The 25,736-nt window shown below is 39.0% G+C and overlaps 1 protein-coding gene across 6 annotated transcripts in view; it reads left to right on the plus strand.

Annotated features, from left to right (window-relative positions):
- LOC126091990 (E3 ubiquitin-protein ligase HECTD1) overlaps nucleotides 1–25,736 on the plus strand; it is a 349,712-nt gene that overhangs the window by 234,891 nt on the left and 89,085 nt on the right. For 4 of the 6 annotated variants that reach the window (XM_049907362.1, XM_049907357.1, XM_049907361.1 and 1 more), the window contains 3 exons: nucleotides 2,671–2,881; nucleotides 3,481–3,717; nucleotides 3,802–3,996. In XM_049907362.1, coding sequence (XP_049763319.1) covers nucleotides 2,671–2,881; nucleotides 3,481–3,717; nucleotides 3,802–3,996 — 643 coding nt within the window. The remainder of the gene's footprint in view (nucleotides 1–2,670; nucleotides 2,882–3,480; nucleotides 3,718–3,801; nucleotides 3,997–25,736) is intronic. The other 2 variants (XM_049907358.1, XM_049907359.1) reach the window with 2 other exon arrangements.

Consider the following 25,736-nt stretch of genomic DNA (forward strand, 5'->3'; position numbering starts at 1 on the left):
AGTGTAGGAAAAGGGAGAGAAGGAAACGTAGTAGGTGAATATGGATTGGGCCTAAGAAATGAAAGAGGAAGCCGCCTGGTAGAATTTTGCACAGAGCACAACTTAATCATAGCTAACACTTGGTTTAAGAATCATGATGGAAGGTTGTATACATGGAAGAACCCTGGAGATACGAAAAGGTATCGGATAGATTATATAATGGTAAGACAGAGATTTAGGAACCAGGTTTTAAATTGTGAGACATTCCCAGGGGCAGATGTGGACTCCGACCACAATCTATTGGTTATGAACTGTAGATTAAAACTGAAGAAACTGCAAAAAGGTGGGAATTTAAGGAGATGGGACCTGGATAAACTGAAAGAACCAGAGGTTGTACAGAGTTACAGGGAGAGCATAAGGGAACAATTGACAGGAATGGGGGAAAGAAATACAGTAGAAGAAGAATGGGTAGCTTTGAGGGATGAAGTAGTGAAGGCAGCAGAGGATCAAGTAGGTAAAAAGACAAGGGCTAGTAGAAATCCTTGGGTAACAGAAGAAATATTGAATTTAATTGATGAAAGGAGAAAATATAAAAATACAGTAAATGAAGCAGGCAAAAAGGAATACAAACGTCTCAAAAATGAGATCGACAGGAAGTGCAAAATGGCTAAGCAGGGATGGCTAGAGGACAAATGTAAGGATGTAGAGGCTTATCTCACCAGGGGTAAGACAGATACTGCCTACAGGAAAATTAAAGAGACCTTTGCAGATAAGAGAACCACTTGTATGAACATCAAGAGCTCAGATGGAAACCCAGTTCTAAGCAAAGAAGGGAAAGCAGAAAGGTGGAGGGAGTATATAGAGGGTCTATACAAGGGCGATGCACTTGAGGACAATATTATGGAAATTGAAGAGGATGTAGATGAAGATGAAATGGGAGATACGATACTGTGTGAAGAGTTTGACAGAGCACTGAAAGACCTGAGTCGAAACAAGGCCCCCAGAGTAGACAACATTCCATTAGAACTACTGATGGCCTTGGGAGAGCCAGTCCTGACAAAACTCTACCATCTGGTGAGCAAGATGTATGAAACAGGCGAAATACCCTCAGACTTCAAGAAGAATATAATAATTCCAATCCCAAAGAAAGCAGGTGTTGACAGATGTGAAAATTACCGAACAATCAGTTTAATAAGCCACAGCTGCAAAGTACTAACACGAATTCTTTACAGATGAATGGAAAAACTAGTAGAAGCCGACCTCGGGGAAGATCAGTTTGGTTTCCGTAGAAATACTGGAACACGTGAGGCAATACTGACCTTACGACTTATCTTAGAAGAAAGATTAAGGAAAGGCATCCTACGTTTCTAGCATTTGTAGACTTAGAGAAAGCTTTTGACAATGTTGACTGGAATACTCTCTTTCAAATTCTAAAGGTGGCAGGGGTAAAATACAAGGAGCGAAAGGCTATTTACAATTTGTACAGAAAGCAGATGGCAGTTACAAGAGTCGAGGGGCATGAAAGGGAAGCAGTGGTTGGGAAAGGAGTGAGGCAGGGTTGTAGCCTCTCCCCGATGTTATTCAATCTGTATATTGAGCAAGCAGTAAAGGAAACAAAAGAAAAATTTGGAGTAGGTATTAAAATCCATGGAGAATAAATAAAAACTTTGAGGTTCACCGATGACATTGTAATTCTGTCAGAGACAGCAAAGGACTTGGAAGAGCAGTTGAACGGAATGGATGGTGTCTTGAAGGGAGGATATAAGATGAACATCAACAAAAGCAAAACGAGGATAATGGAATGTAGTCGAATTAAGTCGGGTGATGCTGAGGGAATTAGATTAGGAAATGAGACACTTAAAGTAGTAAAGGAGTTTTGCTATTTGGGGAGCAAAATAACTGCTGATGGTCGAAGTAGAGAGGATATAAAATGTAGACTGGCAATGCAAGGAAAGCGTTTCTGAAGAAGAGAAATTTGTTAACATCGAGTATAGATTTAAGTGTCAGGAAGTCCTTTCTGAAAGTATTTGTATGGAGTGTAGCCATGTATGGAAGTGAACCATGGACGGTAAATAGTTTGGACAAGAAGAGAATAGAAGCTTTTGAAATGTGGTGCTACAGAAGAATGCTGAAGATTAGATGGGTAGATCACATAACTAATGAGGAAGTATTGAATACGATTGGGGAGAAGAGAAGTTTGTGGCACAACTTGACCAGAAGAAGGGATCGGTTGGTAGGACATGTTCTGAGGCATCAAGGGATCACCAATTTAGTATTGGAGGGCAGCGTGGAGGGTAAAAATTGTAGGGGGAGACCAAGAGATGAATACACTAAGCAGATTCAAAAGGATGTAGGTTGCAGTAGGTACTGGGAGATGAAGAAGCTTGCACAGGATAGAGTAGCATGGAGAGCTGCATCAAACCAGTCTCAGGACTGAAGACCACAACAACAACAACAACAACAACAACTTGCATAATTTTACAGCTGTTAACATACATTCTCTTCTTTTGTGTTTAATGTTATTGCTGTATCACTTTGATTTCAGTAATAAACATAGCTGAATATTTTGTATTTTTTTTCCCTTATTTTAAATCTAAAGTTGATTTCAGTAATAAATGTTGCTCAATATTTTGTATACAATTTTTTTCTTCTTTTAAATCAAAAGTTTTATAAAAATCTTTTGGTTGATAGCAAGCAGCTGAGGCAATAGCAGAGAGCGTACTCACTGTTGCTCGAGCGGAAGCAATTGTGGCAGTAGCTGGAGAAGCCCAGTTACAACCGCAAGGCGAACTATCTGTAGTGGTGCACGCTTTGAGGGAACCGCATTCCGACCTGTCAGCCATCGCTTCTGGTGATCTGGCTACCATCGTTGAGACACTGGCTCTTGGTGAGAGTGGCTCAGGTACATAGTTATAGCTCCTTGATGTGCCCCCCCCTCTTCCTCCTCCCTCTCCCTCCTCCCCTCTCTCTTCGTTCCCCCTCCCCCCTCTCTCTCTCTCTCTCCCCCCCCTCTCTCCCCCTCTCTCTCCCTCCCCTCTCTCCCCCCCTCTCTCCTCCTCTCTCCCTTCCCCGTCCCCCCTTGCTTGCCCGTGCATGTGCGTGCATGCCCCCCCCCCCCCCCCCCCCACACACACACACACACACACACACACTTGAACAGAAACAGATTTCAAGATCATACTCCTATATGGCACAGTCTAGTAACCAATAACCAAAAGTTGATAACAACTCCCCATATTAAACAACTGATACTAGTAATCTTCAGAGTATAAATGACAAAATTGTAGAATGGCAAGGGGGGGGGGGAGAATAAGTGTATAATAGTTCCAGATGTTGCTAGTGGTATGTTCAGTAGGCATTAGAGTTAAGTGCTTGTCAGAATAAAAGTGTGTATATACATTTGTAATGAACATCTTGTTGGTAAATTGTGATAAATGATATTGCATATCTAACATACCAATTCATGAGTCTGAAAATGTGCATTCTATTGAAATTTTTTAGGAAGTGGACAGCTTCGACGACAGGCAAGTGAAGATAATAAGGGTTGGAATGAACAGGGTCAAGGACGATCAAAATCATCGAGATCAAAAGCTGCTCTGGCAGCAGAAGCTGCTGATGTACTGGATAAAATGCGTGAAGGTGCAGATTTGCTGCGTAACAACACAAACAGTTTTCTCTCTGGAGAATTGTTGCCATCTTCATTGCTTGGTTCCACTCAGCAGCCGCCTGTATCGATTGGTATGCTTTATAGTGTTACAAATTTTTCTACAACATTTGGCAGTATTTACAGTGAATAAATAAAGTAACATATTGTATTTGTAGCAGGGCTAATGGCATCTGCATTGGCTCCATCAGTACGCATTAGTGTTTCTGGATCTGGTGGAGAAAGCACAGATAGTACTAGCAGTGAAGAGAAAGGTCTGGGAATACGGATTAAATCAGTAGCAGGTGGTGCAAAGATTCCATCTTCACAGCAGCAACAGCAACAGCAGCAGTCAACATCAGTCACAAGTGACGGTGAGTAAATATTTAGGGGAATCCCTTGTATTTTCAGTTGAATGCCTCTTAGTGAGTCCCCCCCCCCCCCCTCGCCTTCACACCTAACCCAATTTCATAACCCCTCTCTCTCTCTCTCTCTCTCTCTCTCTCTCTCGTTCACATACACCCCCACCCCTCCGGATGTTACGATCAGTGTTACTGTCGTGTAACGTGGCACTATAAAATTGACAGATTAGCGGTAAAAAAAATTAAATTAAAAAAATTTGTAGCAAAACGTTTAGGGTAGCATAAGTAGTAAATAAGTAAGTAATAGGTTACAGGGAACAGCTCTAAACTTCTGTGAGGACCACTAAATAAAAAGGTGTGCATTAAAGAAGCCTGTCAGCTTAGTTACCTTCCTTTACAATGCACAAGGAAGTGTAATCAGAGTGCAAATTTTTTTCCTGTCTAGTGTTTGCCAGTTTAAACACTGTCATTTCTTTTGAAAGAGTTCATGTTATGAACCACAAATCCCAGAGTGCCCCTGCCCAGGTGTGCATGTGTATTACTGTAGGGGTGCACGTGTGTGCATGCACACGCAGGTTGGTGGTGTGTTTAAACAAAAGTTAACATGCTTTCGTATTTATTAGTGTCGGAAACAGTGGGGATGGGTTTTTATCATCATCATCATCATCATTATCAGTGGCTGCAGCAACTCCCACTAAACTTCAGTGCTGGCTAAAGACCACCTCTAGAAATTTTTCTGCCATTACCATCTTCAGATATAGGCATCATTGTATTTCCTGCGCGTTTTCTAATGTCCTCCACCGACTGCGAATTCCGTCAAGTTGTCATGGCCTTCACTCATCTCTTGTAAATCGGCACAGAACTTTCTAGTTCCCTCTACCAACCATTTACCTGTGTCTCATAGTAATTATCAAGATGCGTCTTTACATTCTTGCTGACCAACTCTCACATGTTTGATGATTTTTGCATTAAAAATTCTAGTCTCTTTGACATCATTCAAATCTGGTAGTAGACACTAATTGTAAACTTTTATTTTAAGACATTTGGGAATCTTAGTTTTGAAACATGTATGTAGTTGACCAAAAGGACTCAATGCCATGTTTACTATTCTGGTAATTTCTTTTGCTCTCCATAATGTTTCTATGATTTCTTTGTTGATTTGAACTGCTTTCTTTTAAGGGGAGTTGGAACGCCTTATCCTGACAATGTTAAATTTAGTGATTTGGCTTCCCTGTATTTCAGGAACCACTGTAGCCATTGACATGAAACTTTTGTAAGACATTAAACTGTATGTTCTGAGTCTACTGAATTATAGTAATTACATTTCAGCCACTGCTTTTGGAAATACAATTTTTTAATTACACGGTTACAATTTTGTGTACTTTTTTGTACGTTATCCTAAATAATTGTAATTATACGTAACATTATGTTCTTGTTTTAGTTCAGTAGACTCAGGATATGTATGTTATTACTCTCTGAAAATTTGAATACTCTACTCGCAGTAGTTTCATTTTTAGTCACTCAGAAGCACCCTACACCATACCGTATATCATCCTCTTCATCTTTTTCCAAGGTTTTTCTTCTTTCTGGACTTCGTAGTGGCAAACTGTGCTGCATACTCTGCTTTATCAGTGCAAACCTTGTCCATCTCTTCAAATTCTCTGACTCAGTTTACTCCAGGATTAATTCCCATATGCTGTAGCACTTCCACCCTACCAATGTTGCCATCATTAAAAGCAATAACAGCATTACAGACCCCCCCCCCCCCCCACTTTAGTGTCCTCATTCCAACAAAAACATTTTTTGGTAAGCGAGTCCATATAAGATTACTGAACAACTCATTGGGATTTCGAGTCTGACCATGCACACACTTCTTCAGTAATTCAGGATTTGCCAGCTATCTGTTAACAGGTTTTATGATATCCAAGGCTGCTGCTGGGGTGGTATGTTATGGCTGTATGTACTGTTTGAGTACTGGGCATTGAATCAGGTCCAGGAGGGAAAACATGGTGTACTGTTTCTTCATAAGTTGACAGTCTGTGGAAGAAGGTAGCCCATACTGCCTGCTTCATTTTCAAGAAATCCTCAGTTTTATTTCTAATGGCCATCACATAACACTGCTGTAGTTCTTCAATAGTTTTGTCTGTCAGCCTGCATCGTATGGTTTTACCATCAGAAACTTTCTTGTCTCTCAAACTTTGTTTCAACTTCCTCAACCTGGTGCCCATCCTCTTCTGGCCATGACCAACACATTCCAGTTTTGTGATAATCTTCTCATCTTAAAGCTGAGTGGCTACTACACTGTTGTATGCTTTTGAGTCTCCGTCACCTAAGAACTTCGTGTAACACACTCCCCTTTCGTTCTCAGATCGACTAAAAATTTCGATAGCTGCAGAGGCCTCCGTATCACCACTTGTTCCTTCATATCACAGAAATGCCATTCTTCATTCACTGATTTACACTAATGACAATGTTTGGTTAAAATCTGGAAATCTATTACCTTTCAAGTATTAACGCTGGTCACCGTAGCAACAGAATTCTTAGAACTGTAGCTGCACTTCTGTCAAATGCTGCCATCAAAAGCTACTGGTATGTCAGTCACACCATCACTTACTTCATTAGCTTCATTTGCAGTGCCTATCATTGACTCACATGCAACAGATTCCACAGCAGCTCCAATAAATCCTGCATACTTGTCGATTTTTACATGGTGGGCAGGGCATATTCATCACGGCACACATTGTTTCTGCTGCAGTGTGTTCTTTGCCAATAGCTCTCAATCCATAAAACCACCTACCATTTACTTCAAAATAATTATCTTTACATTTACCAGAATTCCAAAATGAATGTATATATTTACAAATAGCACAATTAATGATAAGTTTCCTGGCTAGTCCATTTGATACCTCAGTGTCTTCATGTAAACTAACTAACCCTCCACATATTTTACAACACACACATTTACCTAACATCCTTGTTAGGATGTGTAAATCTGTCAGAATATAACCTAACCTACCGTTTACATCATTTTCGTTTTGAGAAAACTGTGTATCACAACGTTTTATTTTAATCTTCGAAGCACTAATGGGAGTTTCTTTAGATACTGACGAGTTTTCCTGTATTTTGTTGTCTGTCACTTCACACACCACATGTCGAACACAGTATTTCCCTTTATTCGAAAATCTTATTACAATGAAACCCACGTTTCTTAAAAACACTTTGTTTTGGCATCATACTTTACTTTTTGAGACATTTACCAATCTATTCGTCACTTTTCCTCGAAAAAAACATTAATATTTCGACATACAACTCGTGTTTATACTATGAAATGATAAGTTACTGTTTTTGACAGTGCTACCAATACAATCATGTAATTTAACCTTTATAACGCAGTAATCCACAGCCTTACAAACAAAAAAATTACCAATTTTATTAGATTTTGCGCGTAAAAATTTTAACATTTCCAATGGGTGTAGATTATATTTAAAAAAAAAAAAAAAATACTTCCCATGTGAGTTTTTAGGTGATGTATATATAATTTTATTTGGAAAATTGCAAATTTTGTAATGAAATAAAAATCCGAAAGTCCCCCCCCCCCCCCCCCCTCTCTCCCTAACTCCCCTTAAATACATTGGTTATACAGTATTTTAATCTTATTATAGTTGATCTTCAAACATACTTCCAAACTTACTTTATCAATTACAGTTTTGAACTGGCTGTCTTTCAGCAACCATATAAGTTTCAATGGAAAAATAACACAGCGGGTTGCAAATAATTGTTTAATACATTTGTGTAGTTATTGGCACCTCTGAGGATGTCTTCATCAGAATGAAAATTTAAAAGCCTTATAAAATAATACATAGAAAAATAAGTTTGACAGAAACATTAACAAAGACGGAAAATGTCTTAACGTAGAAAATTTACTAATGCAAAGTTACATTATGAGAAGGCAGTAGTGAAAGTTTAGAGCGGTCGTGCACTCAGGTCAAAAGTTAAATATGTTCCAGCCTTTGGTACGTACCCCTTGCAAGGAATATCATCAGACCTAGCAGCCCAGTGGCTTACATTGCTGCTTTGAAAAAAAGACACAAGTTGCGGACACAGGAACTGACAGTGACGTAGGCCCATTTGAGACAGTATAACAGAAATAAACAAATTAAACAACTGTTAATTATTAAAAAAAAAGATGAGAGCTTAATGAATTTTTGAAAAATACAAAGTAGTCAAGTAAGTGGAGTAAAACTAAGAGTCATCTATTAGGCTTTACTGAAATTCCTGTTATGTAAACTACAGTGTATTGTAGAATATTTACACAAACAGCTGCACAGTCTAAAAATACCTGCGTGAAGGAAACTTTAGTAGTGCACATTATATGAGATTTGAAGGAGATGTTTCTGAACTAGAGGCAAGAAAACGTAGTAAAAAATTAAAGGAATCAAAAATTTGCAAGTAGTGGTTTAAAGCCATTGAAAAAGTTTTTGTTACGTAATTGTAACTGTTTGTTGAGGATGAGGCCATTGTTCTTAGAAATATGCTTGAAAATCTCCAGCTCTTAGAGTACATTGAGCCTGTGACCTTTCTTTTCCTTGTGTAAAATGGAAATTTCTTAAACACTTTCCAGTTTGTGACCGGAAATTAACATGTGATCAGCTAAAGTGGAATTATGTATGTCAGTACCACTTTTTTCCAGTAAATGTTTCTTATATCTGACTTTGAAAGATCTTCCAGTTCGTTCTATATAATAAACACAACACGTATCACTAGTGATTCTTTATATTCTGAACTGTATATGGAAGCAACTGTGGGCTTGAGATAGTGAATAAGATTTTTCTACTAGTTATTGTTAGTAGAAAAAGCAGCTTTTCATGCGTATTTTTTATGTAGAAGACAATGAATTCTATAAGAAATAGGGCCTAAAAATGTAATCACAAAAACTTTTTTTTATGCTCATTACCGTCAGAAGCAGCAGTGAAGCATAGAGTAGTCACTTTAGCTTCAGTTTTAACTTGGAAGATATTTTCAACTGACAAGGGATCATAAATTTTATTAACTGCAATAGTTATCATCATCTCATCATCAAGCTTGTTGAGTGACAAAAGTACAGAAACTGCACAATGAACGGCTGAATGGAAAAATGCATTGTTATGGGAATGAGGATGCACTGAACTAACAGGCACAATCTGATCTGTATTAGTGGCTTTTCGAAAAATACCCAAGGAAAGTCTGTCATTGTTTGTGGCAGTTCTAAGGTCCAAGTAACATAGCTGACAGTCATTATTTTCTGACACACAAGTGAAGCCAGTTTTTCATGATGACTATTAAAAATTCCAGACAAATGGTAATTATCTTGCTGGTAACCACTGTATGTGGTCAAAATGTTGTCAAAGTGCTGAGAATATGGCAAAATACCCAGATCAGTAGCTGAAAAATTATTGAAGAATTTTTCTTCCAGCAAATTGATGAAAATACTGGCCAAGATGCCTGACAGGCTGTTGGGCCTATGGTATACAGTTTGCCATTGAAAACAGAATAGCCAAATTTTGCTACTGTTTTTAGCAAACAAATGAGGTCAGTGATTTGCTCTCGGAAATATATTTTTGAAAAGTATGAGATTGAAATTGTTTTCAACAATGTCAGTAGTTGTTTGAGGAGGTACATTATTCAGGCTTTATCAAGTTACTCTCTTCATTGATGAAGGTGATCTGTGTTAGGGTCAGACAGAACAGTCATCAAGAAAATGAAGATAGTTCATATATGTACTCCCTCTTTGTTTTCCTAATTTAAGGATATGAGAGTAGTTTCGATGATATGGAATAGTGTCTCTGGTTTCTATTTAAATTCTGTATTTCTCATTATCCTGAAGTAGTCCAATGGAAGCCGTGGCATTGACATATATATTCCTCAATATACAAAGGGCTGTTAGTGAAAAAATTATTAGGACCATCTCAAAAGCCGCCACAAAATCCATGCACCCCAATCAAGTGTTTATTCATATCCTAGTTCTGTTTTGTAATTTTGTTCACAACTGGCAGATGGTCTGCTGTGTTATATCCACCTCTAAATCCAGCTTGTTCTTTTGCCAGATTGAAAATGTAATATATTTATTTTTATGTTGTTTGTGATAATTTTTGTGAATAATGTATATATGAGGGCATTTTGAAAAGTAAAGATACAACGGCTCGCAGTCCTTAAATAGAACATTTATTTAGAAAATGTCAGTTACATCTTATTAACTGGATTATTTGTTATTTTTTGACATCACTACCTGCATTATCCAAACACTTTTTAAGTCGGTGCACAAGCTTTTGTATCCCACAGTCATAGAAGGTTGCCGCCTGTTGTCGGAACCACATTTCAACTTCATCTTTGATCTCTTCATTGTCGTGGAATGATTTTCCACCAAGATGTGACTTCAGGTAATGGAAGACATGGAAGTCGGTGGGCGCAAGGTCCGGGCTGTATGGCGGATGGTCCAATATGTCCCATTTGAATTGTTTGAGTAGTGCTTCAGTTAGCAGCGCTGTGTGAGGCCGAGCGTTGTCATGAAGTAAGTGGACTCCACTTGTCAGCATTCCCCCTTTTTTTTTTTTGAATTGCCCTTCAAAGACGTTTCAAAGTCTGGTTATATGCAGCAGCATTGTCGTTCCAGGAGGCATAAATTACAACAGCAGAATGCCTTGTCTGTCCCAAAAAACAAAGCCATGATTTTCTTCGCTGAAATCGACATTTTGCGTTTTTTGGATTTTGGTGAATTCGAATGGCGCCATTGCATCGATTGTTGCTTGGATTCAGGTGTGTGGTGATAAACCCACGTCTCGTCACCTGTCACAATGTGGTCAAGGAACTCATCACCTGCTTCAGCATAGCGTGTGAGGAAGTAGAGTGCAAAGCCCATCCTTTTCCTTTTTGTGTTCTTCCCTTAACAGTTTTGGAACCCAACACGCACACAATTTCCTGTACCCGAACTTGACAGTCACGACGTCATAAAGAGTTGTCATTGACACATCCGGTATACTCTGATGCAATTCTTTCAATGTGAGTGTGTATTCGCACGAATTGCTTCCTCCATTCTCCGAAGAAAGGCATCAAAGATCACAGATGGCTGACCTGTTCTTTGTTCGTCATGAACATTGATCCTACCTTCAGAGAAATTAAGACACCATGTCATTACATTTTGTCGATTCATAATGTTCCCATAAACAGAAACAATTTCTTTGTGAATATCCGCTGATCGCTGACCTTGTGCATGAAGAAAATGTATGACGGAGCGCACTTCGCATTTGGTGAGATTCTGAATCGGCGCAGCCATTTTAAACACGACCTACTCCAACCAGAAGAAACGTTCAACTGCCGAACGACCGCGAGGAGAAAGCTAACGGTTCAAGGTTAACACCAGTGTTGCTAACTTGCTCGTCATAGCTGTCTCCTTTCATTTGAGTTATTCTTTTATGTTATTTTCTTTGTATCTGCTTCATCTGTTTTGTCAGTTTCTATAATACCTTTGATGAATTATTTCCCCTTATGTCAGTGCTCTTATAACATTTATTTTCTAAGATGCTGAACTTGTTGCTTGTGGTTTAAACTAGTTACCCTCATATTTACTCTTTATCAAGAGTCTACAATCACTTGTGATACTAATGATGATTCGAGTTGCCACGTTTTAGTTTCATTTGGTCCTTGCTAAGTCCATTTTTTATTTTTTCGTGAAGAATTTGTTAAGGACAAACATGTTGTTCTTTGCAAATTCTACTCATTCCGGTATTGTATCTAATGTTTCCCACTGAGTAGTTTTTAGCTTTTGCCTTAATGTCACCTTAAAATCACCCATAATTATCTTATAGTGTCTACAACTTTTCAGAGGGGTCTTATACTACATCATAAGAGAGTGAACACGACGGTACGTAGACTCAAATGATGTCTAATAAATATCCTTAGTTTATTTTTATTTATTTTATTTTATTTTATTTTTTTAAGTCCTTGTATTCTAGTACCATCACTGTGTGGTGTACTTTCAATTGGCCATGAGGCACAATGTTACAGAACCTTCTTGGGCTATGCATACACACGGAATATAATGAAATTATTGAAAATTTCATAATGGTAAATATTTAATGAAAATATATATAAGGAAAAAATGTTTCAACAGATAGGAATGCGGGCCTGAAACCAAGTCTGTAAATCCATAGTATGGTGGCTTCACCAATGATTCAATAAACAAACTAAGCAAGATGTTATAGAGAATGTACATGAATTTAACAGGAAACTACTATTTCAGTTTCTTCAAATCCTATGACCCTGACAGCTGACTAAAACAATTTTTAATGATCTATAGAATACTGTCAGAATTCATTCTCTTTGTAATTATCAACTGACACTTTTTAGCTTGCCACACCCTTGCATTGCAGGCAGCTCAGTTGTTTTTTATAACTAACTTCCTCTTATTGCACTTTACAGGCACAACTCTCCAAATACATTTTCTTCATAATGATAAAAAGTACGGTTGCCATTTGGTGCAGTTCATAGAAACCAAAATTTCATTGACAGTGTGTAAATGGAACACCAGATTTCATATGACTTACAGTGTAGACCAAAATAGAAGAAAACCCTTCATAGCTGTTACTTTACTGTGTGGTTACCAATTTTTTGGAGAGATTTCTTACGATTTGTAGTGTAAACCAAAATAGAAGAAGATCCTTCATAGCTGCTGGTTAGCTGTGTGTGTCAATGCGACTCAACGGTTGCAGGACAACAGGAGTGACTGGTAAATCTGGAGTGACAGTGTGAACCGCCAGTGGTGCCACAGAGAGATCAGTGGAGACTTAAACATCTGTCAAAGTTTCCAGTACATGAATACAAGTATAGGATGTTATCCTCTCCTATTGAAATGACAAAAACTGTCAGCTTCAAACAATTGGGACTGCAGTAAATTTATAACTGCCTCTTTGGCTTAGTTGCTTTACAATAGTCACCAGTATCAATTTATTTCTGGCATACAGGTATGTGTTTATTTGAACACCTCATTGAATGTAAGTAGTACATTGATGGACCAGTTGTTATTATTTCCATTTAAAAATTTCCCTCTACACACAATCAACATTTTTGATAAACACAATTTTTTCTTACTCTTTGATTCCACAGCATCCCAGTGAGAATAATACCATCATCAGCGTAATTTTTTGTCTAGAAGATTCTATACTTCAGACTAGCCTTGTTGAAAATGGTTATGTGCAGTTTTCTCACTATGAATCCGTCCCATAATTGATCAGGGCTATTTCACCAAATGTGGCGTTTGTGTGGTGACACAGGTTGTATACCAGCTGATGGTTATGTGGACACTGATGACTGTATAGTTGGGCATTCAGCATTCCCAAAATTACTGATACCATTATGCAGCTTTCTAATTTGTAAAAGCCTATTACATTTTCAGTAAGGATGAGTAGCCACTCTGCATACATGTATATGCTTAAAAGTGTTGCAAATCATGCTCAGTAGGTCAATAGTAATCATGTCTGTGTGTGTTTCATGATATATTGTGTTCCTAGTGCTTCAGAATTTAACCACCATTTATATTTGATAATTTACAGAAACCATAACTAATTAGACTGCATGATGTCACACAATCTAAATCGTTATGGTTTCTGTAAATTATCAAATATAAATGCCATTATGATTTCTGAAACAATGCCATGGCCTTGCTAATCTTCTTCCTCAATGTTGTCATACTGAGCTCGATATGACGTGAGAGTTTGCATGAGGCTTTGTATCCTTTGAGACTGATGTCACCTGTTGAATCTTGGTCTTGTTCCTTTACCTGCTTCCTAAGAGCCATTTGTTTCTCATTGTCTTTTCAACCCTTCAGATTTTCAGTGGTCATTTGTCATTTTTTCTGACTGCTACTTGTTTCTTTTTAGTAGTTGTATTTCCGTTTGTACTGAGTGAAGTGACACAGTTGCAAGGCACTGGATTTGCATTTGGGAGGATGACAGTGCTAATCAACATTTAACCATCCATATTTAGACTTTCATTGCTTTCCCTAAATTTTTAAAAGTGAATTGCATGATCATTCTTTGAAAATGACCCTGCAAATTTCTTTCCTGACTTTCCCCAATCTAAACTTATGCTCCGTCTCCAACAGGACCTCATTTCCAACAAGGCATTAAACCTGTATCCTTCTTACTTTCTATTCTTCCCTGTTACAGTTCCCATTTTGTCCTCACCTTAATTTCCTTTTCTCTTTTCATTAACACAACCTCCTCACATCTCAGCTTTTCAGATCTCATTTTTTGCATGTGTTTCATTTGAGTCCACCCTCTCTTGTGTGTTGTGTGGTACTGGGTTCTGGCTGCCATCTTACATAATCCTGGCCAACTTTTATGCAAAATCCAGTCCTCCCTTTTACCTACATAACCACTGACCAGTCCTACAGACTACTTTTCTCAGCATTTGTATCTGTTTTTATTCATGATGCTCCTTGTTAGTAAGTAAGTGTCCAGTCTAAAATTTCTAGCAAAATTGTTTGTTAATGTACCATCATGAAATTGGTTTCATCCAGTGTCTGAATAAAAAACTTGTATGTAATGAAAGGTATAAAAAGAATGTTGAGAAAATTGTTTCCAGCAGTTTTGGCAGTGTTATATAAAGGAAAATCTACCATAAATGAAGCTCTTAATTTTTCAATGCTTCTTGGAAGTTTTAGTTTGCTAGCTCACAAATGACCAGCCGCTGGCAGCAATTTGTATAAACCATGCAACAATTCCTCAAAGAGTCAGGAACAATATATTTAAACAATTATCATTTACCTTGTTCTTTTTTGAGAAATTTCAAAACTTTGTGCTAATAACAAGGAAAATATTATATTCAGATGCAATTGTTGTTGTGTTCAGTCTGAAGACTGGTCTGAGGCAGCTCTCCATGCTAGTATATCCTGTGCAAGCCTCTTCATCCCTACATAACTACTTCAGTGTACATGCATTTGAACCTCCTTACTGTAATCATCTCTCTCTACAGTTTTTACCTACCCCCCCGATTACCAGACTGATTCTTCTTTAAGGTGTCAGCCTCTCCCCTTTTGGATCAGCAGCTCCTTTTTAATTATCTGATCTTCCCATCTAATCTTTGTCTTCTGCAGAGCCACGTGTCATAAGCTTCTGTTTTGGGATTTAAAAAATGGCCAAGGTGTATTTGTGATCTAGGGCAATTTTATTTTATGATAAATTGTTGGAAGATTCCCTCTCTCTCTCTACCTCCCCCCTCTCTTTACCTCCCCCCTCTCTCTACTTCCCCCCTCTCTCTACCTCCCCCATCCCTCTCTACCTACCCCCCTCTCTCCCTCCATCCCTCTCTACCTACCCCCCCTCTCTCTCTCCCTCCATCCCTCCCTCCTCTCTCTCCCACCCTCTCCCTGCCCCCTCTCTCTCCCTCCCTCTCCCCCCTTACTCCCCCCCCCCCTCTCTCTCTCTCTCTCTCTCTCTCTCTCTCTCTCTCTCTCTCTCTCTCTCTCTACCTCCCCTACATACATTGTTGAATGGCAAATTTTTGTCCATATTTTTTACTGATGTATTATGTGCGGGAGAACAGGTTTGAGTTGAGAGAGAGATGATTTCTTCTAGTGGGTATGTATTTGGAAGTTAATTTGCAATAGCTAATGTCATTGTGTGTTCTCAAATATATTGGATAACTTTTTATAAATATATATATATATATATATCTCAAACAATATATATTCCACATGACTTGTTTCCTTGCAGTTAGAAAATCACTTCTGTGCTCAGTACATTATTCTGTAAAATTTTCTCTCTCTTCCATTAATGAGTAAATTAATATGTTATGCTGCAAAGGTGTATTAAATATTATTAGAATAAATAGATATTAATATTTATCTGGTAAATGTCTAGGAAATACTAAACTAGCATAACTATTTCACACATACATTATTATTCTTGTTGTTGAACTGCTGCTGTTTCAGGCCTCTCTCTGCTTGGACTTGTTTTTTTTTATCTTTCTGTTTTTCAAAGTTCTGCCCTGCTGTAGATGGACAGAATAATGAGTATTTAATTTCCTTGGTACAGTCAAATCAATTCAAATCCCTCTGTATTAAATGCGTAGCACTTCACCGAAAACTGTAAAAATTGCTACCAGATTTTCCCATTTGTGAATTTGATGTACAAATCCCTTATAAATATCCTGAAATATGCTCACACAGTTTACGACCAATATGTAAATCTCCGGCTGGAAGCAGGCTGTTACTTAGAATCATATTTTACATCAGGCATTCAGTTCTCTATATCAAGCACACAATTTAAAGTAATTTAGTTCTTCTTTGATCATTGTGAACAAGCAGGACGAGTTAACACTTTTGCAGCAACTAATAACTTTGAGTTTTGTGTACTGTACTCTTTTACCTATTATTACTCATATTAGAAACAGTACACAAAGTTCAGCCAACTGTACCATTATTATTCATTTATTAATCCGGTATGTCAACTAGCCTGCTACGTGACAGGTAAGTTCCTCTATTATGCAACTTTGGAGTAAGCTTTGTAACGAGCAGTATTCTACTTCTGTAGAAAACATTAATTACACTTCCTTTATCAACACGTTCAGCAATCGTATAACCTTCCACTCAACATTGGTGTTCTTTTCCTCACTCAAATTGTAGTGCTTCTTTTATTGGTGCACCTACCTATTCATTACCCAATTTGTATGTACAATCAACTATCTTGCCTATCATTATATGGATTTCTCCCTTCTCTCTATTCCCATATTTTGAGTTAAACTTAAGTTTCTCAACTTACGTACCTGATTATGAAGTTTTCTCACTTTCTGTCTCTTTAAGTATTCCTGTACATTCTCCCAAGACTGATCAAAATATCTATTTGTAGAATTCCACTGGTTTATGGAGAGGCAAAAAAGTCACTAATTTGTGCCGCTATGAATCTTAATGATTTCACTTTGATGTGCTTGGATGTTAGCACATCATGCATCATTGTCTAAAGTTAACCATGTAGGGAAGGTAGATTGCTGTTTACCTTAAAGATAACATACTGAGTTGCAGACAAGCGCAATTAACACTTACACATAAGCTTTCGGCCACAGGCTTAATCAGAAAAAGAGAAATGAAACATACGCAATTCATTCACTGAAGCAAGCACACCTCGTGCACACTTGACTGCCAACTCCGTGTCCTGAGCTGCCCGAGTTGGTGGTCGTGTGTGCACGGTGCGCGAGGTGTGCTTGCTTGAGTGAATGAATGGTATGTGTTTCTCTTTTTCTGACGGAGGCTGTTGCCAAAAGCTTATGTGTAAGTGACTTTTAATTATGTCTGTGTGCAACTTAGCATGTTATATTTGTGGTATCTTTTCCTACATGGAGTTTCCATTGTTTGATTTTGTAGTCTAAAATTAGTGTTTCTCATCCTTCCTGTTCTTCACATTGCCTAAGTGTATTCGTTTCATTATTTGATTATCAGTCCACGTAGGATAGTAAAAAGTATATAATTTAAAGAAGACAGAATGTTAAAACATGAAAAGACCCTTATAAGGAAACTGTAATAAGAACTAGTATGCCACATATTTACACCAACTTCATGCCATAGTGTCAAAAAATGTACCCCAGTCTTTATCTCAGGGTTCACATGTCAACCTACTTACTTCTTTTTGTTAATAAGGACAGGAGGGTATCTACCTTCCACATGAAAACTCCATTTCTGCCTCTTTTTTTTATCATCATCCATAAACATTTACAATCACTGTTTCAAGGAACATAAAGTTTAGATGTAAATGTGTAATATGTCAGAACATTGAAAAAGTAATTCAGTATGAAAGGATGGTGATAATCTAATAATCATGTGGATTTGAACGCAGTAGTAGGGGAAGGAATAGAAAACAGTGCTAGGGGAGAATATGGGCTTGGTATATGTATAAGAGAGCAGAAAGGCTGATTGAGGTCTGCAGTAAATTTCAGGTAGTAATGGCGAACACATTGTTCAAAAATCACAAGGTAAGGCCTGGAGATACTGGAAGATTCCGATTGGATTATATCACAGTCATACTGAATTTCTGAAATCAGATACTGGATTGTAAGGCATACCCAGGAGCTGTCACAGATCACAACTTAGTAATGATGAAGAATGGGCTGAAGTTAGAAACAATTCATCCAGAACAATAAATGTGGAAAGAAGTGGGATACTGAAGTAGGAAGGAATGATGACACATTTGAAGTTCTACAAGACTGTAGATACTGTGATAATACCACAGTAGGCAGCACAGTTGAAGAGAAATGAGCATCTCTAAAGGGGATAATCACAAAAGCTTAACAGATAGAAATAAGTAAAAATAATGGAACTGTGAATAAACCTTGGCTAACGTAAGACACATTGAAATTGATTGATTGAGAAACGAAAGAACAAAAGTGTTCAGGGAAAGACAGGAATACAGTGGCATAAGTCACTGAGGAATCAAATAAACAGGAAGTACAGGGAATCCAATGCAAAATGAGAGCAAAAAAAGTGAAGAAACTGAAAAAGATATAATTGTTGGAAGGACTGATCTAGTATACAGAAAACCACCCAGCCTATGATGAAATTAAATGGAAGGGTGGCAGCATTAAGACTAGTGGGAATCTCACTGTTGAATACAGAGGAGAGAGTCAGTAGGTGGAGAGTGTGCATTGAGGGCCACTATGAGGGGAAGAACTTGTCTGATGATGTGCGAAAAGCAGTAGTGGGGCTCAATATGGAAGTCATCCAGTATTAAGAGGCATAATGCAACAGAGCTTTAGAGTAAGAAGTAGTGGGGCTCAATATGGAAGTCATCCAGTATTAAGAGGCATAATGTAACAGAACTTTAGAGTACTTATGGTCAAATAAGACATATAGGGTAGGCAGTGTTCCTTTGGAATTTTCAAATCATTGGGGAAGTTGCAACGAGATGACAATTCAGGTTTGTATCTAGAATCAGTGAGTCTGGAGATATACTTCCAAAATCACCTACACAATTCTGAAGATAGCAAGGGTTGACAACTAAGAGAACTATTGCACAGTCACAGTCATGCATCTAAGTTGCTGAAAAGAATAATATCAGAAGAATTGAAAAGAAAATTGTGTATCTGTTAGACGACAATTAGGCTTTTGGTAAGATAAAGGCACCAGAGAGGCAGTTCTGATGTTCCAATTAATAATGGAAGCAAGACTTATGAAAAACCAAAACACTGCAATCAGGGACTATGAAATAGATGTAGTTCAGAAATTCTGCTTTCTTGGAAGCAAAATAACATGATGGAGAAAGCAATGACATAAAAAGCAGTCTACCACAGGCAAAGATGGCCTTTATAGCTGGAAGAACTGCCTTCATTCATGAATCCAACTGTAGTTGAAGAAATTTTTGAGACAGTGGACTGTGGGGAAATCAGAAAGGAAGATAATTGAAGCATTTTAGATGTGGTTCTTTATAAAAATGTTAAAGATTAGGTGGGCAGGTAAGATAAGGAATGAGGTTCTCCACAGAACCGGCAAAGTAAAATGTTTGAAAAACACCGACAAGAAGGGGTGGGATGATAGGGCATGCGTTAAGACTTCAAGCAATAACTTCCGTGGCACTAAAGACTGCTGTAGATGGTAAAAACTGTAGGAGAAGAAAAGAGATTGTGGTTTATCTGACAAATAGTTGAATATTTTGAACATAAGTGCTGCTCTGAGATGAAGTGGTTAGCAAAATACGATTTTGTGGCAGGGTGCATCAAAATAATCGGGAGACTGATTATTTGAAAAAATAAATTTGTCATTTGTCTTATGTGGCCTCTACAAATGTTAAATTTCATTATACTTTAGCATTTCCTGTTTGTATTAGAAAAATGAAGTTTGTTACCCTCCCCCAATCTCTCACAGTTTCCTTATGATACATTGTAATACCCCTTGACCACCATTCACAATTTATACCCATCAGTTTGTGGAGGATTCACATTGTTTTGGATGTCACTCATTGTCTATGTTGCACATCTGAAATATAGAGAACACATAGTATGCCGATTACACAGTTGAAATAGGCTGTTTTTGGATAGAAATGGAAGTAGTTAATGTACCAATGAAAAATGTACACTCCTGGAAATTGAAATAAGAACACCGTGAATTCATTGTCCCAGGAAGGGGAAACTTTATTGACACATTCCTGGGGTCAGATACATCACATGATCACACTGACAGAACCACAGGCACATAGACACAGGCAACAGAGCATGCACAATGTCGGCACTAGTACAGTGTATATCCACCTTTCGCAGCAATGCAGGCTGCTATTCTCCCATGGAGACGATCGTAGAGATGCTGGATGTAGTCCTGTGGAACGGCTTGCCATGCCATTTCCACCTGGCGCCTCAGTTGGACCAGCGTTCGTGCTGGATGTGCAGACCGCGTGAGACGACGCTTCATCCAGTCCCAAACATGCTCAATGGGGGACAGATCTGGAGATCTTGCTGGCCAGGGTAGTTGACTTACACCTTCTAGAGCACGTTGGGTGGCACGGGATACATGCGGACGTGCATTGTCCTGTTGGAACAGCAAGTTCCCTTGCCGGTCTAGGAATGGTAGAACGATGGGTTCGATGACGGTTTGGATGTACTGTGCACTATTCAGTGTCCCCTCGACGATCACCAGTGGTGTACGGCCAGTGTAGGAGATCGCTCCCCACACCATGATGCCGGGTGTTGGCCCTGTGTGCCTCGGTCGTATGCAGTCCTGATTGTGGCGCTCACCTGCACGGCGCCAAACACGCATACGACCATCATTGGCACCAAGGCAGAAGCGACTCTCATCGCTGAAGACGACACGTCTCCATTCATCCCTCCATTCACGCCTGTCGCGACACCACTGGAGGCGGGCTGCACGATGTTGGGGCGTGAGGGGAAGACGGCCTAACAGTGTGCGGGACCGTAGCCCAGCTTCATGGAGACAGTTGCGAATGGTCCTCGCCGATACCCCAGGAGCAACAGTGTCCCTAATTTGCTGGGAAGTGGCGGTGCGGTCCCCTACGGCACTGCGTAGGATCCTACGGTCTTGGCGTGCATCCGTGCGTCGCTGCGGTCCGGTCCCAGGTCGACGGGCACGTGCACCTTCCGCCGACCACTGGGGACAACATCGATGGACTGTGGAGACCTCACGCCCCACGTGTTGAGCAATTCGGCGGTACGTCCACCCGGCCTCCCGCATGCCCACTATACGCCCTCGCTCAAAGTCCGTCATACGGTTCACGTCCACGCTGTCGCGGCATGCTACCAGTGTTAAAGACTGGAATGGAGCTCCGTATGCCACGGCAAACTGGCTGACACTGACGGCGGCGGTGCACAAATGCTGCGCAGCTAGCGCCATTCGACGGCCAACACCGCGGTTCCTGGTGTGTCCGCTGTGCCGTGCGTGTGATCATTGCTTGTACAGCCCTCTCGCAGTGTCCAGAGCAAGTATGGTGGGTCTGACACACCGGTGTCAGTGTGTTCTTTTTTCCATTTCCAGGAGTGTATTTAAAGGAGTGGACTCATCACAACAGGTAGTTGCTTCTAGTTTTTGACAGAACTTGTGAAGTACAGTGTGCATCTAATTCTGGGTGTAAATTAATCTTGAGGGAAAGAATAGAAAGAAGGAAGTATTAGTTCAAATCAATATTTTGAGTTGCCTGAGGGATATGGTTTATCCTTGTCCACCAATTGACGAGAGAGAATAAAAGTGAACAGCCCTAATATTTTGTTTCTTAGAATATAGCATTTTACATAGTCTACACACACACACACACACACACACACACACACACACACATTATTTTCACAAACAGAAAATAACATTGAAGTCGATAACAAACCTATCAGGCGCATATTTAAGGGTGCCTCTTATCTGAACAAATAATGTTGTGCGCAGGTATATGATGATGTATTTGACATTTGGCGTAAAAGCACAAAAATCAACTCCATGTTCAGTCTTCAATGGTTAATTAATCTTTCCACCTGTGACTTTCACTCATTCCTGTCTATTGTGAAGACTTTGAAATTTAATAGTTTCCCGTCCTGTAGATTCTTCCTTAAAGTTGTGGGCAAACTGCTAAATGATTGTAAATATCCACCTTGATATTTCAGCACAGAGACACCTGGCCATCTTCAGTGGAATACTGGCAAAAATACCTTAAGCTTCCCATTTTAAGACCCTATCAGCATGTGGATAGTGTACACAGTTGTCACAGCGCACATGCTCCTTGAGCACATGCAGTTCTGCTGCATGTCAGTGCGCTGCACCACACACATTCTGTGGTGAAAGCTTACTTCATTGATATCAGGTAGGTTGTCTTCAAATGAAATAATTGCAGAATTATACAGACTATGCAAAGCAGACATATGGTGGCAGCTGACGTTATCACATGTACAATAGCTTACTTATTCACCTTTGCTCATCGTAACAAAACTACAGATTTGGGAGCGCAGCGTGGGTAACAGCTGTCTTCTGTAAGAAGGCTGGCCACCAGGAGAGACATACGTTGTTCAAAAAACTCATTGGAAGATAAAAAAAAAAAAATACATCGAGGAGGTGAAATGTCACCTAATTGTTATTCAGTACAGTTGCTGTGAGTACTTCAGGCAGTTTAGTGTGTGTTCTAATAATACTGTAATGCCAGCCCCCAAACCTTGTGCCAGTTAGATGTAGCAAGTTCACCAGAGCCACATTTGCAAAAACCAAAACGACATCAGAACTAACTGATATGTTATCGCTTTCCAGCCTAAGTGATTTAATTTTGTTGATGAAATCTGTAGAATTTCTTATATGATATGAACACTTGACTGTGTGGTCTGTTTTTTAATGACCTCCTTTGGTAGAGAACTGGAACTGTAAAGTTTCATTGTTATTCTCATCACACGGTTAGTAGGATACTTATCAATATTATGGCACACTGAGTCAAACAATTAAACACTGATCTTGTTAATATTGTCATCCCGTCCTATGACCATGGTTGTTACCCTTACCCAATTTGACCACTACTTTATCCATGTTTGCCTGTAAGTTGCAGAGGGCAGCCCCTCCACAGGTGAAACGTTTCTCTTCAGTCATACATACTTATTATCTAACAATGACAATTTTCTATTCTGGATTTTTCATTATCTAACATTGAGTTTTTCACACACTCTGATGGTGTTGCCTTGAAGGGTTCTGTCTCTCCCCTGGTAGCTAATCTTTTTATGGAAGATTAGACGAGCAGACACTCGACTCAGCTGTTTTAAAACCAACAGAATTTGGCTATACTTTGATAGTACTTCTATAGTTTGGCCTCACAGTTTGGACAGTCTGGAGTTCGTGCAGCATCTAAACTTTGTAAATGAAAACATAAAGTTTGCTGTGCAGCTGGAGGAAGTAGGTTGTCTGCCATTTTAGTCATCTTCTTATGACTTAACAGCATTGGACATTTGATATTTCGAAAGTCCACTCATACAGACCTGCATTTCCAGGCTACTAGTTGCCACCATCCAGCACAAACTGTGGGCCTTCTAAGACCTTGATCGACTGAGCACTGAACTCATTCTGTCTCGGATGCCGATGTCATGGGAATGGAAAGAAAACACCTATGAAGTATGTTCCTGAACAATGGATATTCGTCCTAGCAAGTACATGTAGTGCTACAGATGCACAAATGGCAGTACAAGGAAGAGGATGAACCTTTCAAAACGACAGCCTATTGTACATTCATTGCAAATGTATCTGCGAAAATCGGCAGAGTAGTAAGAAGACTTAAGGTTAAAGTAATCTATCTCAGCATTGCTGGGATGTATCAGAGATGACTTAGGGTAGCATGTGGCAGGTGTTTATACAGTTCTGTGCGAGTGCAGCAAATGTTACACGGGGCAAACGATGCACACTGTTCAGTATCACATCTAGGAATTTGAGCAGCATTCTTGTGTGGGAACCTCTGAGCCACCAAGTCCACTATTGCTGAGCACTGTATCTTTATTGGCCATAGAAAAACTTCTTTATCTGCGATTTTACTATTTTAAGACGATCAGTCTGATATCAGTGTGGCAAGCTTTTGCCACAAAAGGCGTGCAGTGTACTGACATTCAGCTAATGAACATGCACTCCAACAGCGGGGTTTTAAGTAGGGGAGACTCAGCATATTTTCACCGGAAGATACAGCAGAAGACTGTGCTGAAAAATCGTGGCAACACGTTACCAACAGTTCACACCAAATTTTGTGGAAGAAATGTGAAGAAGATAGTCATGTCGTATACCTCTGACCTGATGTGATGTATAGTCTCGTTAGGCCAGTAATTCCCTTGCCATATTTCTGATTTTTGTTTTATGATTAGATTTGGTTACTTTCTGGCATTGTTTTCAAACTCTGGAATTAATCTTGTTTATATACAGGATTTAATTGTTGCTGTTTTCCTTGGATTGTTGTAAGATAGAATATAATTGGATCCTTTCAGCCTGATCTAGCAGTAAGTGAAAAAAAATTTTTTTTTTTTTTATTTAATTTTTTAGGACTGTTTTCGTCTGTGAACCATTGAAACCAAAAGCAAAAGACTTTAGTTTTGTGGGCCATGAAGTTTTTCTTACTTCCCAGTAAGCTGCCGCCGACACATACGTTCCCCCCACCCCTCCGTTCGCTTCTTTAAAAAAATGGAACTCCCACATATAAAACAGCTTCAGGTGTGTGATTATTTACAAATGAGTTAATGTGCCAAATATGTGATGTTTGATGGGTAAAATGTGTATGATTGAAGATGTAAAAGCTAAATTATATTGGTTTTATTAATTTTAGATTATTGATGCATAAACTAATGAAAAATTCAAAACCAAAACTGGTAAGCCAAGAGAGTGTTAACCCCTCTGTTTGCCATTGTAAGACCTTTCTGTTGAACTAATTATTTTAGACATGATCATAGCAAAAGAAAGCAAAATCAAACAGTGAAAAATCCAGGACGGAATAACAACAGTGTTATGGAAAGGATATATTGTTACTCAACGTAAAGAGGGTACATTGAACCTCAGACAGGCACAACGAAAAGACCACAATCCATTTGAGCTTTTGGCTAAAAGGTCTTATTCTAAAGTAGAAAACACACACACACACACACACACACACACACACACACACACACACCTACCGCCCCCCCCCCCCCTCAACCCACACACACACACACACACACACACACACACACACACACACACACACACGACCACTGTCTCTGGCCACTGAGGCCGAAAAAGATAGTTTTTCATGCATCTCAGTGTTTATGATGTCATATCTCCTGAATTGTGTTGTATAGTGACGTGGTTTTAAAAGTACATTGGGTGTGGTAGATGTTTTTTTATTATTATTATGTCTGAAAAATATATTGGGGACAAAGTTAAGTAGTCAACTGCATGAACAATGAAAATGTATTTAACGATAAACTTCCTTTTCTTTATTAACAGAATCTTCCGTCGGTTCTTGGTAGAACAACATTATAATAATAAATGAAAAGCACCAGTTTGCTTTTGTTCTACAATATTACTTTTATTGCTAACCGCGTTTTCGGCTTACAAGGCCATCTTCAGACATTTACTGAGTATAATACTCAGGCTTACAAGGCCATCTTCAGACATTTACTGAGTATAATACTCAGTAAATGTCTGAAGATGGCCTTGTAAGCCGAAAACCGGTTAGCAATAAAAGTAATATTGTAGAACAAAAAGCAAACTGTGCTTTTCATTTATTATACCTTTCCTTTCATAATTCTGTGTGGGG

The sequence above is a fragment of the Schistocerca cancellata genome, chromosome 7, assembly GCF_023864275.1.
Source record: "Schistocerca cancellata isolate TAMUIC-IGC-003103 chromosome 7, iqSchCanc2.1, whole genome shotgun sequence".
In the NCBI taxonomy this organism is placed as follows: Eukaryota; Metazoa; Arthropoda; class Insecta; order Orthoptera; family Acrididae; genus Schistocerca; species Schistocerca cancellata.